General features: G+C 49.6%; 2 protein-coding genes across 2 annotated transcripts; both read left to right on the forward strand.

Annotated features, from left to right (window-relative positions):
• Positions 1–1,193: 1,193 nt before the first annotated feature.
• Positions 1,194–14,548, forward strand: SYNPO2L (synaptopodin 2 like). The gene is made up of 6 exons (XM_070364859.1): positions 1,194–1,437; positions 2,707–2,858; positions 3,266–3,780; positions 6,983–8,507; positions 13,020–13,121; positions 14,512–14,548. Exons 1-5 carry the CDS (start codon positions 1,333–1,335, stop codon positions 13,039–13,041), a joined length of 2,319 nt encoding a protein of 772 aa, XP_070220960.1. The 5' UTR covers positions 1,194–1,332; the 3' UTR covers positions 13,042–13,121; positions 14,512–14,548.
• Positions 13,073–20,817, forward strand: MYOZ1 (myozenin 1). Its single transcript, XM_005910073.3, has 6 exons — positions 13,073–13,121; positions 14,512–14,602; positions 15,505–15,683; positions 17,590–17,860; positions 18,228–18,393; positions 20,307–20,817. The coding sequence occupies exons 2-6, from the start codon at positions 14,530–14,532 to the stop codon at positions 20,536–20,538; spliced, it is 921 nt and encodes a 306-aa protein (XP_005910135.2). The 5' UTR covers positions 13,073–13,121; positions 14,512–14,529; the 3' UTR covers positions 20,539–20,817.
• The last annotated feature ends 445 nt before the right edge of the window (positions 20,818–21,262 follow it).

The following is a 21,262-nucleotide window of genomic DNA, read 5'->3' on the forward strand; positions in this document are numbered from 1 at the left end:
TGGGATTTTCCAGGCAAGAGTACTGGAGTGGGTTGCCATTGCCTTCTCTGGTATTACTAGCTAATACTCAATAAATGTTTGAATAGTGAATGAATGGATATTTAGATACTCTTTTTACTGATGAGGTCAAGTGACTGCCCAAGGTCACGCAGCTAAGAAATAATATAACAAGAATCCAAGTCCAATTCTGACTCTAAATTCCAAGAGCTTTCCATGACTACATCATACACCAAGGCAAACAGCATTTAGCAGGCTAGCAGAGCACCTATTTCAGGAAACTCTGTAGCTTTTAATAATTACAGCACCATAATATTAATATAGGGACATTAATGTAATGGAAACCTAAAAATAAGTAAATATTGTATTATTAACATGGGTTGGCATGTTTAGGCACAGCTATCTATACCCACCTTTCCACGACCAACTATGTATTGTAAAAGGTAATTTATTTCAGCAAACATTGAGCACCTGTTACATCAGTCATTGCTCTGTGGGCTATTGATTGGCTGTTGCACACAGTCCTTGCCTTCAAGACTCTCACAATCTAGGAGGGAGACAGGTATATCAACAAACTAATATTGGCTGAAAACTACAACAACAGACATATAAACAAGCTACATATTTTGTCCAGAGGAAGGAAGGATTAATTCTAGAGGTAGGGAGTTGGGAGACAGTCAGGAAAACTTTACGAAGCAGGCAGTACTTCAGCTGGAGTGGGCTTGTCAGAATTTCTCTACATTGTATCCAGCACTGCAAGTGGGATATGGATATCCACTTTGATTAATTGGTTAATTCATACAGCAAAGGGGCACTGTCTTTCTGGAGAGCTTGCCAACCTGTGGGACAAACCCAGCCATTCCTTGCTCGAGAATTGAGGCCCCTGCTGCTGCCATTTTGGAATCAGCTTTGGAGGAAAGCAGCTGGAATCAGTCCATGACCCCATCAGGGAAGGCACCATCCCTGAAAGGATGTTCATTAGTGATAGAGCCCACAGAGCTAGTACTCTGAGTCCTGAATAAAAAGTCCATGAAGAAGAATGGGGGACAGGGCGGGCAGAAATTTTCACTATAATTAGCTCTGGGAGTAACACAGCTGGGGGAGGAAGGGGAGTACAGCCGGTAACTATTTTGGGCGCAGCTCCGATTGACAGGACACGTGTGTGGACTGTACTGATCTCAGGGCCAGGCTGCCTGCCTGTGGTGTGTGGTGTGGGGGGGAAGGCCTAGGGCAGCAGAAGCAGGACAGCCAGACAGGCCGGACGGGGTACCAGCGCCTCGACTTCTCTCCTTGGGACGCTGTCCAAACTCCGAGGGCCATAGGCCAAGCTGAGCGATGGGTGCTGAGGAGGAGGTGCTGGTCACACTGTCAGGGGGAGCCCCCTGGGGCTTCCGACTTCAGGGGGGGGCCGAGCAGAGGAAACCTTTACAGGTGTCCAAGGTAAGGGAGCCTATATTGAGGTTTCAGGGAAAGGGGAACCCAAGGGAACTTGGGAAAAGTCACATGATGGCCTATAGGGGAGAAGTGGGAGGTTGTGAAGAAGCGGAGTGGGAGTGGGCAGGTGGTCGAGGGAGCATGCTCAAATCTGATGGGGTGGCGGGAATAGTATCTGAGCAGTGGCTTCTTGTGGGGGGCTATAGAAAAGGGAATCCCTGGTTTCTGGGAGCAGAGAAAAAGAAAGACTCTGGCTCGGTTCCCTGTGACACCATAGGAGCAGAGGCCCAGAGCTGACCCTCCAATCTCCTGGGTCTGTGCCTCTCTACTCTAAACTCCAGGAATGTAGGGAAGGTTCTCATTTCTAACTAAACTGGTGTGTGATGAGCTGAAGCTGTCTCATCCAGCTCAGCCCAGCCCTGCCCCTGCCTTCAGTCCTCTTTCCCTACGCCAGATCCCTTCTCTCACTAGGCAAGATTTATTTTAGGTACTAGGAGGGTTATGGCAAGATTTGACCTGTCAGATGAAGTTGTTACCATTTTGGTTTCATAGCACAAGCTTATTTTTCTCAACTGTAAAATGTAGGTAATAATAGTACCTACTCCATGGATACTAAGTTCTGAAGGATTAAATTCAATAAAACATGTTGAGTGCTTGGCACTGTGCCTAACATTTAGTAAGCACTCAGTAAATGATAGCCACTAGTACTATTATTACTGTAACATACGTATGTGTGTGCACACACGACACACACACAATCACAATCTCAGAATCTGCTGGACTCCCTCCAGTCTGGAATACTGTTCTAAAATCTTGACTGTATAGATGACGGTGCCTAGGATTCCAAGGACTAGAAGACAAAGAATATTGGCTAGTATAGATATTTCCTTTGGAGGAAAGCCTTGAGGCGATAACCGCCATTTCCAGTACGTCTCTCCCAGGCATTTTTCCCCAAGCCTCTTTGATTTAGCGATTACGCTACCTCCCTTCATATGATGTTATTTTCTCCAGTTAGCACCTTCTTCCCTCTAGATTGACCCCCTTAACTGTCACCCCTTGCCCCTCTCCACCCTTTCTTATCCTCTAAAGTAATGGGTTGGCCAAAAAGTTCATTTGGATTTTTCAGTAAGATAGTAGGGAAAAGCCTGAACAAACTTTTTGGCTAACCCAATAAAATCCCCTCCACACATGGTTCCTTCCTGTCCTAACTCCTTTCATTCTATTCCCCCTTGGAGCCCTCCCTCACCTACAGTCTCTCCTCCAACACCTTCTCAGATCCGAAGACGAAGCCAGGCGGGCAGAGCAGGACTCCGAGAGAGGGATCAGCTTTTGGCCATCAATGGGGTCTCCTGCACCAGCCTCTCTCATGCCAGTGCCATGGGCCTGATCGATGCCTCAGGGAATCAGCTTGTTCTCACTGTGCGGAGGTATGGATTCCTCCACCCCAGCCTATCCCCAGCCCCCTAGTCCAGGGCTTCCGTTAGTAGCTGACTTCAGCTACTAACAAGTACCTATTTCTGCTTGTGTATTTTGCTGGAGCATGGATGTTTGTGTATGCCTCTCAGAGCACTTGAATGTGGGTATGTGGGCCTGTTTTAGACCCCTTGCCTGTCTCTTCATCATCATATCTCTCTTTAAGCCCATTTCCACTCAAAGCCTGCCAAGCAGATTTGCCTCTCAGTTCATCTTCAAATCTCTACTCTATCCAGCCCATCCATTTCACCCAAATGCCAGTCCCCTCTCTCCCCATACAGCCTTCTCGCATGTCCTCCAGATCTCTCTAGCTATCAGTCATCCAGCTCATTTCTCAAGTTCTGTCATCTTTCCTATACAGGGTAGAGGACGAGGGACCTGTGCGATCTCCATCCCCGGGTGAGCTTCAGGCACGGTCACCCTTGTCTCCACTGAGTCCTGAGCCCCCAGGAGCTCCAGTTCCCCAGCCTCTCCAGCCCGGGAGCCTCCTCTCGCCCCCTGACAGTGAGGCTTACTATGGAGAGACAGACAGTGATGCTGATGGCCCAGCCACCCAGGAAAAGCCCCGCCGACCCCGCCGCCGAGGCCCCACAAGGCCCACCCCTCCAGGAGCCCCACCGGATGAGGTCTACCTGTCTGACAGCCCTGCAGAGCCGGCACCTGCTGTCCTTGGCCCTCCCAGCCAGGGTGACAGTCGTGTGAGCTCCCCATCTTGGGAGGATGGGACAACTCTTCAGCCACCCCCTGCCGAGGCCCTGCTGTTGCCCCATGGCCCTCTCCGGCCTGGCCCTCATCTCATCCCTATGGTGGGGCCTGTTCCTCACCCAGTGGCAGAAGATCTTACCACCACCTATACCCAGAAGGCCAAACAAGCCAGTGAGTGCATGAACTCCTTTTCGTTATTCAGGATACTTCAGTTTGAGTCCTAAATCTAAGCCGCCTTCACCATACATTCTATCAATATCTACCTTATGCTTTCCTTGAATACAGTCTTGGGAATAGGTGGAGAAGAGGAAGGGAAAATAATTAGTCTCACGATCCCCATTATTTTTGCTGTTTGAACCAGTGGGATAAAAAGATACAGGGGGTTCCTTCAACCTAACCCAGGAACGGCCTAAGCAGGGAAGTTGGAAAAGGACATGAACTGATGAAGAGTTTGCCTATTGTTGTGACATTGCTAGATGTCAGATGGGTGAGGGGAGCACAGACATGGGGCAGGGGAGTATTTAGAAGCAGGACAGGGACATAGGGACTCTTCAGTGTTACTACAGGCATAACATCAGAGCTGCCTTTGGCATTGCTAGTTCCATGAAGATTCCTGGGGACTGGGAGGCTATGGAATAGTCATGAGATCCCTAGGAAGTGGTGGAGGGAGAGATCTTTGGCTTCTTATCTCAGGCGATAATGTAGGCCTGGGCAGAAAAAGCCTATTCCACTTATCTCAGGCTCTCTTCTATTTTTGATGTGAGCTACAGTACAAGGTTTAAGAGTGAAGCTTCTCCCTGTCTTACGCCTCCCACAGGACTCCTTCCTTGTCACCTTGGAAATCTCAGGATTACCCCTCTAGTTCTCATCTCTCGCTCCTCTCCCCCACCACTCTGATTCCTGATCAATAGAATTTTGTGCCTCTGAGTCTGGAATAGAGGCTAAGGACATGACAGTTCACCCTCTGACATTCCTGAGAGTGACCCATGTCCCACAAAGAAATTCCAGATATACACTTAGGATCCCATGCTTAACCCCAATTCTCCTTTTAGCACTCTCTCCCTTCCCCATCATGCTGGATGAGACTGTAGTTAGTGGCTCAGGGATATTTTTAGCCAAGCAGACCTCATTGTTCAGTGCACTGGAGTTGGGGGGGAGGGGTAGGCAGGTGCCCATGTCCATCACACCGGGGCTTGTGGGGCAGCTGAGAGGAGGGAAGGGGCCAGGCTCCAAAAATAGCACAGTGAGCTCATTCAGCTGCCAGCTCAGGGGCCAAGACAAAGGGGCTTTAAAAGGCGTGGGGGGTGGCTCAAGCTGGTCCTGCTCCAGCCAACACTGCCTTTCTCGGCATGGAGACTTTTGAGCCCATCAGCCAAGAGCCCCTCAGCCAAGCCAGCTGCGACAAAGCCCCAAACCCAGTTCCTGAGCTCCAGGACCCATTCTATGCAGGTACTACCCTCCCATAGCCAAGAGAGTTCTGGAATCTAGAATGAAGGGGACTATATCAACACTATAGGAAGGGAGGTCTTTGGGAAAGATCTTACCCTCTTACCCCCTTCTCCTTGTTGCCTTCCTATTCCTTCTTTTCTCAGGAGTTTCACTGCCCTTTTCTCAGGATGGGCTAATGCTATGGCCACATGTCACAGGGGTTTGTGACAACATGAACTGTGGAAAACTCATGGAGAGAGGGTGTGTGTGAGAGAGAGAAGTGTGAGTACTCTATGAATATATGGAAGCATGTGTGTAGGAGTCTCTGGGAGAAGATATGAGTGAACAAGACATTTGTGTGCAGCTAGTATCAAGAAAGCTTTGATAGTAATGATTACTCATAATGGACCTTAGGTTAAATGCTAAACTGACCTACATTATCTCACTGAATCCTCATAGCAACTCTGTGAGGTAACCATTAGCCTCATTTACAGATGAGGAAACTGAACTTCATTGAGATGAAGTAACTTTCCCAGGAACCAAAATCTGAACTAAGCTATGACTCCAGTGCCTATCTCTAGTACTATTGTGTGGTACAAATGTTGGAATGGGTGGAATGACCGCCCAAATTAGAAAGGAGCTTGATATCTTGAGTGGAAAGTAGGTGGAATTTCAAGAATTTTTCAGGAGGAACGGGGGATCATGGATTAGAGAGTAACTGTGTCCAAGTCAGGGTCCTAGCAGCAGGGCAGCCTCTCCCATTTCCTGGCCCCACCTCCCAGGCCCCACATGGCCTGGGAGGCCCTGTCCTGGCTCCCCCTTAGCACACAGTCCTTTTGTGCCTGCCTGGTGGTGGTGCCTGAGCACTCTACCTAGAAGGTTTGAAATAGGGGGGCAGCTTTGACTCTAAAAGAAGCCCACCTCACTCCCACCCTCAGCTTGGGGGAAAGGAGACTATATCAACTGGTGACCTTGAGATATTCTAAAGATTTGGAAGCTCGCCTTGGAGAGCAACACTCTGGCTTTTCCTGCATCTCGGATCTGAGGCCATCCCTGGCTGTGAGTAGCAGGGGTTTAAGGCACAAAGGAGTGCCTTGGAGGTTAGAAGGCACAAAATTGTGTCCCAACTGTTAGTGACAGTGTCTTGGCTAGGGGAATTCTGGGAAGAAGAGCTACCTGGGCTATGCATGTATGTTTTTGTGTGGACACATGGATTTACACATGTGTCTATTAACTGGGGTGTATATAAGCTAGAGTATATGGGAATGAGGGAGAAAAATACATCTGAGAACATAAGCTCATAGGTGCCTTTCCCTAGAGCCATATTCTTGTTGAAATGATGTGTGGGAGTTATTTCTGTGAATGTATATGATGTGGCTTAGGTGATGGTAGTGAAATTATGAATGAAGATCCCCACTGCTAAGGATCCTTTTATCCTTAGTATAGGGTAAAGGGCAGGAAAAGGGGAAGTCTCAAACTTTCCGAGAAGCCCTCTAGCGTGGTTTCTGGTGGGAGAAGTGTCCCTTCTCATCCTTTCTTACCCTGGGACCTGCTTCATGTCCTTGCCTACCATGCAGAGTGACCCCCCCCCCCATCCCCCACCCTCACACTGCCAGCCAGAAATGGAGGGGACAGGGGGGACAAGCGGGTGGTGTGAGTAAAAGTGATTTCCAGAAAGACAGGAGCAGAGTAGAGGGAGGAGAGCTGTGTGGTCAGAGTGGTGTCAGGGCAGCCAACTAGGCTCTGCCTTCCCTTCTATTGTCCTTGGTTTCACCTTTCACCTCCACTCTGCCCCCAAGTCAGAGGACTCTGCCCCAGGTAGGACAGCCCTTGTGGGTTAGGCCAGTGAAAAGGCCAGAGGTAGAGGCCTAAAGGAACTGGGAGGAGGAGGAGAGCCTTGGGGCTCACAGATGCATACTGACCACACGCCTTCTCCTCTCCTCAGAGCTACAAAGGGCAGAGAGCCTCCAAGAGAGGAGTGTGAAGGAGGCCAAGACCAAATGCCGGACGATTGCAGCCCTGCTCACTGCAGCCCCCAACCCCCACTCCAAGGGGGTACTGATGTTTAAGAAACGTCGGCAGAGAGCCAAGAAGTACACCCTAGTGAGCTTTGGGGCTGCAGCGGGGACCGGCGCTGAGGAGGAGGACGGCTTGCCTCCAACCAGTGAGTCCGAGCTGGACGAAGAGGCTTTCTCCGACGCCCGCAGCCTCACCAACCAGTCCGACTGGGACAGCCCCTACCTGGACATGGAGCTAGCCAGGCCGAGCTCAGGCACAGCAGAGGGCCGGGGGCTGAGTGAGGCCTCCGGGCGAGGGGCCCAACTCTTTGAACAGCAGCGCCAGCGCACAGCCTCCATCACCCAGCAGCCGGCCCAGGAAGTTCCAGTGGCCACGCTCAACGGGCAGGGCCTGCAGTCTCCACCTCGGCCACAAAGCGCTCCGCCAGAGGCGGCTCTGCTCCCATCCAGCCCTTCGCCAGCCCCTGTGGCCAGCCCCAGACCTTTCCTCCCTGGCTGTGGAACCTCTACCTCAGCTCCAAGCATATTTAACCGTTCAGCTAGGCCCTTTACTCCCGGCTTACAAGGGCAGCGCTCAGGCACCACCTCGGTTATTTTCCGGCCTCTAGCTCCCAAGAGGGCAAATGAGAGCCTGGGAGGCCTCAGCCCCGCCCCACCGCCTTTCCTGTCTCCTCCGCAGGGTACCACTCCTGTGCCCAGCCTCACTTCAGGGGTTCCCAGCCACGTGCCAGTCCCCGCTTCCCCCAGCACCCCACGCCCCACCGGCCCCGTGACGGCCACCAGCTCCCTATACATCCCAGCCCCTAACCGTCCTGTTACACCAGGCGGAGCCCCAGAGGCCCCCGCCCCCGCTAGCGGAGCTGCCATGACCTCCACCGCTTCTATCTTCCTGTCGTCGCCTCTGCGACCTGCTGCGCGCCCAGAAGCGCCTGCCCCTAGCTCCGCGGCCCCTGAGCCCCCCAGCGCTCGGGAGCAACGCATCTCCGTGCCAGCTGCTCGCACGGGCATCCTCCAGGAGGCCCGGCGTCGGGGAACCCGAAAGCAGATGTTCCGGTCAGGAAATGAAGAGACGAAGAACTCGCCCAACCCCGAGCTGCTATCGTTGGTGCAAAACCTGGATGAAAAACCCCGGGCTGGGGGCGCGGAATCTGGTGCCGAGGAGGATGCTCTGAGCCTCGGGGCTGAAGCCTGCAATTTCATGCAGCCACCAGGGGGCAGGAGTTACAAGACGTTGCCTCACGTGACAGCTAAAACCCCGCCTCCAATGGCTCCCAAGACCCCACCCCCTACGACTCCTAAGACTCCACCCCCAGTGGCTCCTAAGCCCCCTTCTCGAGGGTTCCTCGATGGGTTAGTGAACGGGGCGGCCCCTTCGGCTGGAGTCCCTGAAACACCAAGGCTTCAGGGGAGGGGAGGGGAGCTGTTTGCCAAACGTCAGAGCCGAGCGGACAGGTATGTGGTGGAAGCTCCACCTGGTCCTGGCCTTGGCCCTCGGCCCAGAAGCCCTTCTCCCACCCCCTCACTGCCCTCTTCCTGGAAATATTCACCCAATATACGTGCTCCACCTCCTATTGCTTACAACCCACTGCTCTCACCTTTTTTCCCCCAAGCTGCCCGAATTCTCCCTAGTAAGACCCAATCCCAAGGGCCTCGGGCAGCCACTAAGCAGGGTATCAAGGCTCTGGATTTCATGCGGCACCAGCCCTACCAGCTTAAAACTGCCATGTTCTGTTTTGATGAGGTTCCCCCGACTCCTGGACCCACCTCCTCAGGGCCTCCCAAAACTGCCAGAGTCCAGGAGATCCGCCGATTTTCAACTCCAGCGCCCCAGCCCACTGCGGAACCCCTAGCCCCCACTGTGCTTGCCCCCAGAGCAGCCACTACATTGGATGAGCCCATCTGGAGGACAGAGCTGGCCTCAGCCCCTGTCCTTAGCCCACCCCCTCCTCCAGAGTCTCCCAGGGGTCTTGGGACCTCCCCCAGCTCCTGTGGCTTCCAAGTAGCCAGGCCCCGGTTCTCAGCTACCAGAACAGGATGGCAGGCTCATGTGTGGAGGCCCGGGGCGGGCCACCACTGAACAGGGCACAGCTCCCAGGCCCAAGGGGAGGTGGAACATCCAGTTCCTAAAACTGCTTCTCCTTCCCAGCGCTCTCCCTGCCCTGCCCCCCCACCCCAAGCAGGCTAAATTCCCCCCTGCCAGAGATAGTTTTGTAGTTGGTGTCCTGTTCCCCAGCTTCCTCCTGGCTCCCAACCTGCCTGCTGCTTTCCAACCTACTCTCTCTGCTTTGGTGTCTGTGCTTCTCTTTGTAGTTCCTTGCCTGGATCTCTGTCTTTAGGTCTCTTCACCTACACTCCTGTGCTGGTCCCTATTTCTCTACATTTGTGCCTTTTTCTGTGGGCCTTGTTTTAACATTCAATGAGAAACACACAGGGAAGTTACTACTAAGACCTCAGGAGAGAAGCTCACCACCAGACAGGCAGCAAAGGGACTGAACTGACCCCTATTTGCATTAAGTTACTCGCTGTTCCTCACTCTTCTTTCCTAGCTTGGCTGGTATATTCCTAGGCATGTGTATGTCTGTGAATGTGTGTATGTGCAAGTGTGTGCCTGAACACAGATGTGCTCTTCTGTCTGAGGCAAGAGTAACAGGAGAGGTCTAAATAAAGACCCAGTCTGGGTCTCACCTTTGCACTGATGAAGGAAGAGTCAGCTGTCCTCACATAGAATGTCTGGAGGGGAGAAAGAGGTTGACTAGAGTTAAATATCATCATCTACAGCAAATGTAGAGCATCTTGTGAAATTCACAGAGTGTGAGGAGACACGAAGGACCAGGGCAGTTTGTATGGGTTGAGTTACATCAGTTAGACCAGGAATAGAACTAAGAATTCTGTTCCTCAGAATTTCAGAAAGCTAACAACTTGAGAGGCCCATGCTGAGCAACAAAGCATCCAGGAAATGAAAGAAAGAAAATGTCCTCTGAGAATGACCAAATCATTGGCTTCATGGCCTCATGAACCTAAGACAGAAAGGAAGGGGAAAAGAACCTTAATGTGGCGAGTAAGCTAGAAGCCAGAAGCAGGACAGAAATGAATGAAATGGATTGAGCCTTAGAGAGGAGCATGGTTAGGGTGAGTGCAGTGTTGGTGGAGTAAAATTGGATAATAAGAATCCAGTCATGTACAAAAGGGGGACTGGGAAAAAATATGAGGAAGAAGTATGTATTTGTTAGAGAGAAGGGGGATGATGGTAGAGGGATGCGAGAATGTGTGCTGAGTGTTGAAAAAACAGGTATAATCTGTGTTCCCTCCTGTGAATCTGTTCCTCTGTCTTCTGCAGCTTGTCATAACTACCTGGGAAAGGGTAAGGAAACACCCAGAGCCAAAACCTTTTTTTAGTGCTATCCCATCCCTCAAATCCTAGCTCTTATTCCTTTCCAGCTTGAGGTCCTGATCTCTGTCTTAGACAGATATGGACTCCCCTCTCACCATGACCACCAGTCACTTTTACTGCTTGACCTGCAAACTGATCATTTCCTTTGCATATTGAGTGTGAACCACAGTGCTTTGGTTTGTGCACAAGAATAAACTTATGCCCTATATCTTCTGTTGTCATCTTGTCTAGTTTCTTGCCTAAATCCAGGTCTCCCCTTCATCTTATCTAATTCACTTTCCTGATCCCTGATCTTTTTCTCAGCTCCTGCCCTCCTATTTTTACTGTTTTGCCCTTCACCCCCAGGCCTTTTGCTCTTCTCTACCAATTTTGTCCTGCCCCCATGTAGCCACCTCCATTCGGTTCCCTCTGTCTAGATTCTCCCCTTCTCCGTCCCCTGCTCCATACTTCTCAGATGAGGCCTCAGCTTACAGAACCAAGACAATTTGAAAAGGCCCTCTGACCCTTTTGCCATCAACATTTTCCAACTGCCTGGAGGAAATGAAGGGAAGGCAGTGGCTGAAGGTGAAGGTGGGGTGAGAGAAGGAAGAGGGAGAGAGAAGGCAGATCAGCCTGGATTGAGACTAATAAAAGAGAAGGCACTGACTGGAAAGCAGGCTGCTAAGCTGCTAAGTCACTTCAGTCGTGTCCAACTCTGTGCCACCCCATAGACGGCAGCCCACCAGGCTCCCCGGTCCTTAGGATTCTCCAGGCAAGAACACTGGAGTGGGTTGCCATTTCCTTCTCCAATGCATGAAAGTGAAAAGTGAAAGTGAAGTCGCTCAGTCGTGTCTGACTCCTAGCGACCCCATGGACTGCAGCCTACCAGGCTCCTCCGCCCATGGGATTCTCCAGGCAAGAGTACTGGAGTGGGGTGCCATTGCCTTCTCCAGAAAGCAGGCTAGACTTAGACTTTTGAGAAGTGAAGTTCTATTATCCCAGTTTTACCAGCAGGGGGCAGATTTGTGCCAATAACCAGGCCTATGACTCTGATCCTGTCACAAGTAAGCAGCCTCAGAAAATTCCACTGGAGGAGGGCATGACGACCCACTTCAATACTCTTGTTGGGAAAATCCCATGGACAGAAGAGCCTGGAGGGATACAATGCATGGGGTTGCAAAGAGTCGCACATGATTGAAGGGACTGAACATGCACGCATGCACACACACAGAATTCCAAAGGAAGGGCTCAGAAAGCCTACAATACATATTCTGTCTTCATTCACATAGTAGTTTTAGGTACTCAATCATAGACGACCAAAATTTTGGTTGGTTTTTGTGGGTTTTGAGGGGAGGATGGTAATGATGACAAAATCACGTTTTGCTACTTATGTTTTTTCGTCTAACTGCTTTTTTGGGTTAGGAGAGAACAGAGGAAAAGGACAAAAGATGAGGTATCTGGAGGCTAAACTGGTTTGGTCAGAGGCCAAGTAGAGGGGAGCAGAGAGACCTTTTGGCCCCTAACCTGAACCTATAAAGTTCAGGATGGGAAAAGGACGTGGTCAGGAAAAGTGGATAGCTCACAGAAAGACAAAATGGTATTCTGGGAGCTACAGAAGCCACTTCCTAAGGCGGCTACAGCACGGTGGTGGCTACAGCAGAGGTGAAGCAGCTGGTTGCAAAACCTGAGCAGAAGACAGGAGGATCCAGGATGTTCTTGCAGCTACTGAGAAAGGGCTCAGGCAAGTGACAGACTTCCCTCCAGGGTGCTCTCAAGCTTGCGCCCCAGCCCAGAGGCTTCTGTAGACCAGTGTGAATGGGATAGTCCAGATCCCATGGGGTGTGTGTTCCCTTTGAAGAAAATTCTAAGTAGGAACCTCAGAGAGTAAAGCCCTGGCAGGTCAGAAGCCTCCATGTCCTTCTCAGGAAGAAGCGTATCTATCCAGGGAGAAGTGACATCTGTCTTCTGAGCAGGCTGAGCTGAGCACCCCAATAGCAAATGGTAAAAATGAGGAAACTGGCTCAAGTTTTGCCCCACATCATCCCTGACAGCCTAAGCACGGGATTTGGTTAATTTGGTCCCTTATCCTGCTAAGATCTGGTCCTCCCAGCAGAAAGACCCGCTTAGCCAGGAACTTTCAAAGGGCACTTACATTGTGAACAGAAATTCCCTTCTCCAGACATAGCATCTTAAGCCTTCCCACCCCCAAAATGCACCCACATGTCCCTCCAGCCCCGGCCTACATTGGCTCTGCATGGCTCTCCAGACACGTTCTCCTGGTTCTCACTCTCCCACTCCGAATTCCTATCCGCCACTTGCTGCCTGCTTCCTCTCTCCCTCTCAGTTTTCAGTTTCTCCGTGAGTGCTTCTCTGGATCTGAGCCTCTAGGTGCCAAGGAAGGGGAGTCCCTGGGCAGAGTGATCCTTGGCTCAGACAGCTTAGTGGGAGAATTTCAAAGGCTTTTCCTATGCTTCCCGAGCCTCTGGGCAAGGAGGGCGGGATCTTGGTTCCAGGGTCTCAGTACCCCCTGTGCCATTTGAGCTGCTTGCGCTCATCATCTCTATTAATAACTACGCTCCCTCCCCCACTGCCAGTGCTGCCCCCACGCCTGCCTAGCTCGGGTTCTCTAGTCACAGCAGCTCAGTCCTCCAGAGCTGCTAGACCCCAGGGAGAGCTGACCACCGCCTGAACAGCCGGTAAGTCTCTAGCTGATGGCCCAAGGGGCTGAAGCGCCTTCTGTTCACGTCTGTGTCTGTGTAATAGTGACCCTTGATCCCAGGGGAGCTGCCCCCCTCCTCCATCTATACTCATTCCCTAGTTGTCCAGTTGAGGGGAGCCATAGAGAGTTGGAGGGAGAAGGACCCCAGAGGGTCGGGGGACTGAGATGTTGGGGGAGGCACTGAAGAAATGGGCAGAGGGGTGGAGACTGAGAGGCTGGGTGGAAAATAAGAACCTGGTTGGGGCTGAGAGGAGTACAGGGAAAGTCCATTTAGCAGTTCCTGGGTTCCAGCTGCAGCAGACCCCACTAAGCGAGTAGGATTGCAGGTGTGTTGTGAGACAGGACTCAGCAGAAGACAGCATTTTGCTGAGACCCAGCTTCTATGAAGGAGGGGCTGGAATTTGTATCTTTTTCCAGCTTGTTCCCATCTACTGCCAGGTCCTATGATTATGTTTCTGTCCTCCCTAAATTTTCTGCTGCTGTGATATTGCTGAATTGATATGCATCGAGGTTCAAATGTCCCCTGACCTCCCTCTGCACTCTGGTTCTAGGGTCCAGTCAGGGCTGGGGAGGGGAGTGACTGAGAGAGCAGGAGCAGTGCTGTGACCTCCCAGGCCATGATCCAGCTGGCCCAAGGGAGGGGCAATAACCTCTTCATCCTATGGAGAATGTTTTTGGCTGGTTCTCCTCAATGCTGGCAGAACATTTTTTCTGCTCCACCCCCAGCTTCTCACCCCTGCCCTGGGGCTTGGGGAAAACTGAGAGACTAGAACTTGGAATGACAGCCCCAAACTGACAGCCCCATGCAAATAAAAACTTCATATCATGCCAAACCAATTAAATGTGGGTGCATTACCCTACCTGTAATTTGTTTTATTCCCAACATAATGTTGTGTTCCTAAACCCTGCACCATCTCTGTGTAAAACAGCTGAACAGAGAGGTGGGTAGAAGGTAGGAACAGAGGGTACACCTATACTTGCTGCTCTGCTTCCTAAGAAGAGAAGCCATAAAGCAATGGGTTTTCACCTTTTGTGTGTGTGTGTTAGTTGGTCGGTCGTGTCAGACTCTTTGCGACTCCATGGGGTGTTGCACGCCAGGCTCCTCCGTCCATGGTCCATGTGATTTTCCAGGCAAGAATACTGGAGTGGGTTGCCATTTCTTTCTCCAGGGGATCTTCCTGACCCAGGGATCACACCCAGGTCTCCTGCATAGCAGGCAGACTGTTTACTGTCTGAGCAACCAAGGAAGGCTTTTTCTCTGAAAAATCCAATGAAATGTTTTCCTGAAGTTCTTAAGCAGTACCTTACTGGAGACACTCACTCTAGACCTTGTCCATCCTTCAGCTTCCCCTTCCCACCCTGTCCAGGCTCCATCCACCTCCACAATGCCACTCTCAGGGACTCCAGCCCCCAATAAGAAGAGGAAATCGAGCAAGCTGATAATGGAACTTACTGGAGGTATGGCATGTTTGCACCTACCTAGTATGGGACTTCTTAGTAAGAGTATCTCTGGCCCAAGAGTTCCAGAAATATCATAAGGTTGTATATGTCTTAAAGTGAAGAGAGATGAAGAGACAAGAGGAATTTGGGGTGGGGGTGGGGTTTACAGGGGTGGGGGTGGGGAAGAAAGAACAACAAAGAATTCAACACTGACTGCTCCCCCTTCCACCCTTTTCACCTTGTAATCTGAGACAGTACTATCCCTGCCATGTTACCCAGCACAGGTCCAAGACAACAGGACCCACAGGTCAACGAGGTGTGTTTGAGGAGAAAATATATATGATGCAGACTGGCACAGAGTAAGGTCTCAATAAGTGCTTAATTTCCTTACTTCTTTTCCCAGAACTCAGGAGCTTTGAGCACTTAAAACGGAAAATTCCTTGAACATTTTTCCTGGGGGTAGACGAGCTCTCCTAATACCGAGAGGCTGTTTGCAGCCAGAGTTTATGAGAGAAAGAGAAGGGAAAGAAGTTGAGACAGGAGTCTATATTTAGAGGTGGCCTTTGGGCTTCCCCCCATGCTAAGGCTTCCCCAATGTTCTCCACCTATGATGTTTCTTTACTCTTTTGCCTTGTACCCCATATCTCTGTTATGCCATGTACCCTCTCCACCCCACTTTAGTATTCCCCCTGTCTCCCCCTCTACACCCCATTTCCCATACGTTCGCTCCAACTCCAAACCCAGGAAATCGAAATCCCTCATAGACTAGACAGAATTTAACCAGACATCAGAGACAGCATCTGGTTCCCTCAGTGATCTCTATTGGGACACACACTTAGTTGTGGATGGCAGCTGCATTTGGAACTAGAAAACCCCACTTTCCTCTTTCCCTTGTCTCTGCCTCCCCACCTCCCTGAAAGGTGGACAAGAGAGCTCAGGCCTGAACCTGGGCAAGAAGATCAGTGTCCCAAGGGATGTGATGTTGGAGGAGCTGTCGCTGCTCACTAACCGGGGCTCCAAGATGTTCAAACTGAGGCAGTTGCGTGTGGAGAAGTTTATCTATGAAAACCACCCTGATGTCTTCTCTGACAGCTCAATGGTGAGTTCAGAACTCTACAGCTCTTGAAGCCTAGTGCCTCTTCTGACAGCTTCTTGGCAGGCCCAGAGTTTCCAAAATATTATCAACCTCCCCTCCCTGCAAATTTATAAACTCATTAACCCCTCAGATATAGCACGCCTCCAATAGATGCAGGGTGAATTACGACCCACCCTGAAACTAAATTTGTATCTTAGAGCTGGTGAAGCAGGGTGAGGAGTACCACACCTTCAGAGAGAAAATTCCTCCCCAGTATGGTTAAGTATTAAAGATAGGATTGCCAGATAAAACATAGGATGCCCAGTCCGATGTTTTAAATTTGAGATACACACTAAACAAACTATAGAGATATATTTACAGCACCGGAAATAAAGCCAATATTTTATAATGCCTTTAAATGGTGTATAATCTATACATAAATCAACTCTACTTCAATTACAAAAATAAAGTTGAGATACACACAAATAGTTTTTTTGTAAAGTATATCTCACACAATATTTGGGATGTAACTTTCTTTTTTCTTAATTGAAGGCACTTAGGGAATTCCCCGGTGGTCCAGTAGTTAGGACTTGGTGCTGTCACTGCCAGGGGCCTGGATTCTCTTCCTGCTTGGGGAATTAAGATCCCACAAGCCATGCAGCACAGTCAAAAAAGAAACAAAAATTGAAGATATTTAAATTTGAATTTCAGATACACAATAATTTTTTAGTATAAGTGTGTCCCATGAAATATTTGGGACCTTAAAAATTAAATTAGAAAATATAGGATACCCAGTTAAATTTGAATTTCAGATACATGATGGATACTTTCTTATATCTAAATATGGCCCATGCAATACGTAGGCATATTTGTACTAAAAAACTATTGTTGTGTATCTGAAATTCAAATTTAACTGGTGTCCTGTGTGTGCAAAAATCTGGCAACCCTAGAAAGAGGTAAGTGAATTTTTATAGCTGTCTCTTCTTGAGCCATTATTTTATTTAAAGGGTCAGTCTAAGGGCCATAGATGCAGGGACTGAAACCATCCATTAAGGCCCAACATCCCTTAGTCAGGGTCATTCTCCAAAGAGAAGTAGGGATTGGAGAGGGGCCAGGCACAAGATGTTACAGCTGAGGAGGAGGGGATCGTCTCCATTTCCTTTCTTCCCCCTCCATCTTTCCCAAGCAGCCAGGGGAGAGTGAAAATAGATGCCTACATGGGGCCAGGGGCAGGAGTGTCTGCCATTGGCCCATATGTATGAGCAGAACAAAATTGCTGAGCCGGCCACATCTAACTTTAGGAGGCCAAAAGCCCTCCTCCCTGCCTGTGTCTGGTTACACTGGGTGGAGCGTGGGGGTGTGCGTGGTGGGTGGCCAGGAGAGCCTCCTGAAGGAGTTGGCAGGGTTATTTTTAGGCTTTGGGGATGAATCCAGTGTTGCCCTTTGGGCCACCCTTCCCCCTACCCACTACAGTTTCACCGTCAGGAAGTCCTGGTTCCCTATGCACCGAAAGGAGGAAGGGAGAGGAAGAGACACATTTTTTATCTGTTAGACAAGATGGTGGGAGAGAGGCAGAGATCTTAGTTCCTCAAATTAAGGCTGGGTTCTCCATGCCAAACCGAATCTCTCAAATTTTAGTGGAACAGAAGTCTCAATCCCTTTTGCATTGGTAAGGATGGGAAAGGGGAGTTTGGACAATAACTTGTCTCTATCCTAGATGTAATTCGAAGAACTGAGCCAAAGGGGTTGTATCCCTTAAGGAGAGTTTAATTTCTCTCAGTCAGGTTTATCCACTAACATTTAGTGGGTGGGGAAGTCTCAGAGGATTCAGCGTCTTTGAGTTGGCCATTGACTCTGATCAGTTCATAGTTGCTATGGTATTCCCTGTGCCCATTGCTAACTTTCCCCTCACTCTGTCCTTTCTTTTCAGGATCGCTTCCAGAAGTTCATTCCCACAGTGGGGGGACAGCTGGGGACAGCTGGCCAGGGATTCTCCTACAGCAAGAGCAGTGGCGGAGGCCAGGCAGGGAGAAGTGGCTCTGCCGGGCAGTATGGCTCTGACCAGCAACACCATCATCAGGGCTCTGGGTCGGGCTCTGGGTCTGGCTCTGGCCCTGGATCTGGTGGGGCAGGTGGTCCTGGGGGCCACGTGGGCAGAGGAGGTGCTGCTGGCACACCAGGGGTTGGTGAGACAGGAACAGGCAAGTATCCTCACCCAAGAGTCAAGTGTCTGGTCCCTAAAGCAGAGAAAACCCTAGGAATGAGGCCTGGACTGGGTGTTGGATGCAGGAAAGGCCTGTTGAGATATCTTGATGGGTCTTCTGGGTCCAGAGGAATACAGAGACATGTCTATTCCACCCAGAAGTCCTATCTCTCAGTCACCTTTCTCTCATTCATCATATGTCTGACTCCAGGCTATCATGGTTTCACAAACCATAAACAATTACTAGCATGTTTTACCTTTGGTCCCCAGCCCCTAGCGACTTTTCCAGTACAGAGCTCTAGACTAATTTCCATTTCCTCCTAACTGCTATCATTTGACTATTATTTCTCTCCCTTGGCTGCCAGACAACCAGGCAGGTGGAGAAGGAAAACATATCACTGTGTTTAAGACCTATATTTCCCCATGGGAGAAAGCCATGGGGATTGACCCCCAGCAGAAAGTGGAACTTGGCATCGACCTGCTGGCCTACGGGGCCAAAGCTGAACTCCCTAAGTATAAGTCCTTCAACAGGTAAGGGGGATGAGAAAGGAACCTGATGCATTCCAGTGTATGGCAACATGTCCTTAGTTGGAATCGAGACTTTGGTTCAGATGTTTCAGAAGGAGACTGAGGAGGCGTAGGAGTAATATGGGGGCCCTAATTGGAGGCTCTTGCTCTTTTCACTGTAGCTCAGAAAAACAGCATGGTATGATGAAGGAAAAATTCGCTAGGAGGCAGGATCTGAATTTTGGTTCATTGTTATTAGCTGTGTGGGAGAAGGCAATGGCACCCCACTCCAGTACTCTTGCATGGAAAATCCCATGGACGGAGGAGCCTGGTAGGCTGCAGTCCATGGGGTCGCAAAGAGTTGGACACGACTGAGTGACTTCACTTTCACTTTTCACTTTCATGCATTGGAGAAGGAAATGGCAACCTACTCCAGTGTTCTTGCCTGGAGAATCCCAGGGACGGTGGAGCCTGGTGGGCTGCCATCTATGGGGTCGCACAGAGTCGGACACGACTGAAGCGACTTAGCAGTAGCAGCAGCAGCAGCAGCAGTGTGGGAAAGTAACCCTACTTCTGAACCTTGGTTGCCTTGACTGTGAAATGGGAATAATATATTACACACATGTAAAGGCCTCTTGAGTGGGGGTCCCTTCATTCAAAGTTATAATTTTCATTACTGTCCTTGTAGTAGAATTCTATTTCTCTTTTCTTTTTCCATTGAAGTATAGTTGACTTACATTATATTGTTTTCAGGTGTACAACAGTGACACAGTATTTTATAGATTATGTACCACACAAAGTTGTTATAATATTATTGAAGATTCTGTTTCTTTATTCCCTACTTTGAAGTAAAATGTGAAGTGAAAGTGTTAATTGCCTAGTGTGTCCGACTCTTTGTGACTCGTGGACTATAGCCCGGCATGCTCCTCTGTCCGTGGAATTCTCCAGGCAAGAATACTGGAGTGGGTTGCCATTCCCTAGTCCACCTGGTCCAGGGAATCTTCCCCACCTGGGGATTAAACCCAGGTCTCCTGCATTGCAGGCAGATTCTTTACGGTCTGAGTCACCAGGGAAGCCCCATTCCCTACTTCATTAAGGCTCAAATAGCTATCGTTTTGGAGCTAAGCGTGTCTGGACTGTGTGACAACAGGACAGGCAGCACTAGAGAAGTGCTTTTGCTTTTGCTCCTAAGTGAGTGAGTGAGTGAAAGTTGCTCAGTTGTGTCTGACTCTTTGGGACCCCATGGACTATACAGTCCATGGAATTCTCTAGGCCAAAATACTGGAGTGAGTAGCCATTCCCTTCCCCAGGGGATCTTCCCAACCCAGGGATCAAACCCAGGTCTCTCGCATTGCAGGCAGATTCTTTACCAGCTGAGCCACCAGGGAAGCTCAGGAATACTGGAGTCGGTAGCCTATCCCTTCTCCAGCGGATCTTCCCGACCCAGGAATCAAACCAGGGTCTCCTGCATTGCAGGTGGATTCTTTACTAGCTGAGCTACCACGGAAGTCCTTTGGTCCTGAGGTGCCTGGATTTTCCAGGAAATGTTAATTATTCTCATTTAGGGCACACATTATCCACCGGAGGTGGGGTAGGGGTTTTGAGGGAGGTCTCTACAATTTAAGGTGATCTCAGACCCTTGGGCCTGTAGTGTTTGGTGTCAGTTTCTCTGAAATGTGACTGGTTTGGATCACAGCTATCCATGAGACTATTTAGTACCCTCTAGACTACTTTTCTCTTTATTAGCCTTGGGGAAACAAGCAAACCAGAAGGCACAATGGATTACTAAGGGAGAAGAAGAAAAAGCAGTGCAGAAATGATCTTAAACTAGAATTCACAGACTGCTCCATCCTCCAAACAGGGTAACATTTCACTGACAAAAAAAACTCTTTTTCTTTTGTTCTGGTTTTTAATGAAATCATTTTTCTCCTTTTCAGGACAGCAATGCCTTATGGTGGATATGAGAAGGCCTCCAAACGCATGACCTTCCAGATGCCCAAGTTTGACCTGGGGCCCTTGCTGAGCGAACCCCTAGTTCTCTACAACCAGAACCTCTCCAACAGGCCTTCTTTCAATCGAACCCCTATTCCCTGGCTGAGCTCTGGGGAGCCCGTAGACTACAATGTGGATATTAGCATCCCCTTGGATGGAGAAACAGAGGAGCTGTGAGGTGTTTCCGCCTCTACTTTGTATCAAGTTTCCCCTCTCTGGTTCCATTTTGGAGAGGGAATGCTGAGCAGGATACCCCCACTGAAAATCCAGGATCCTTGTGGGAATGGAGGGAAAAGGCAAGGAAAGATCTTTCTTTCCACCTTTACTCGAAGTCCCCACTCCAAGCACCTTTTCTTACCAACTCAGAGCTCCCCTTCCACTGCTCTGTATGGAACCTGCTCTTTTATGGAATTTGCTCTGCCTTCAGTAACAGTTAATAAACTTCAAGGAAATGAACTCATTCTTCCTCTCATATTTGAGGGCAGACAAAAACTGAGGCTAACAATGCACAGGGACTAATTAAAGTAAAATACCATACATTCATTATTCAGACTTCAAGACTAGACCTGAGTTCTGATTACATACCCACTCTCATCCACACCCACCAAACCACATTCATAGGTGTACACAAAGACATACTTATTCAGTAGTACATAGACAATCAGCACAAACACACATGCTGGCCCCTGTGTGGGCAAAGCTAAGAAGTAATTGTGTGCTGTGTTTAGGAAATCAGGTGTTGGTGACCCTGGTGTTAATTCTGTTTATGTAGCTGATTAGAAATTGGGATAATCAAGATTATCCAATTATCACAGAATGAGAGCATGCCACAAGACTTCCAGATGACACGAGGGTGAGCTTAGGAATATCTGTCAAAGGTTACAGGTTCCTGAAAGGATGG

Source organism: Bos mutus, chromosome 28, assembly GCF_027580195.1.
Source record: "Bos mutus isolate GX-2022 chromosome 28, NWIPB_WYAK_1.1, whole genome shotgun sequence".
Taxonomy (NCBI): Eukaryota; Metazoa; Chordata; class Mammalia; order Artiodactyla; family Bovidae; genus Bos; species Bos mutus.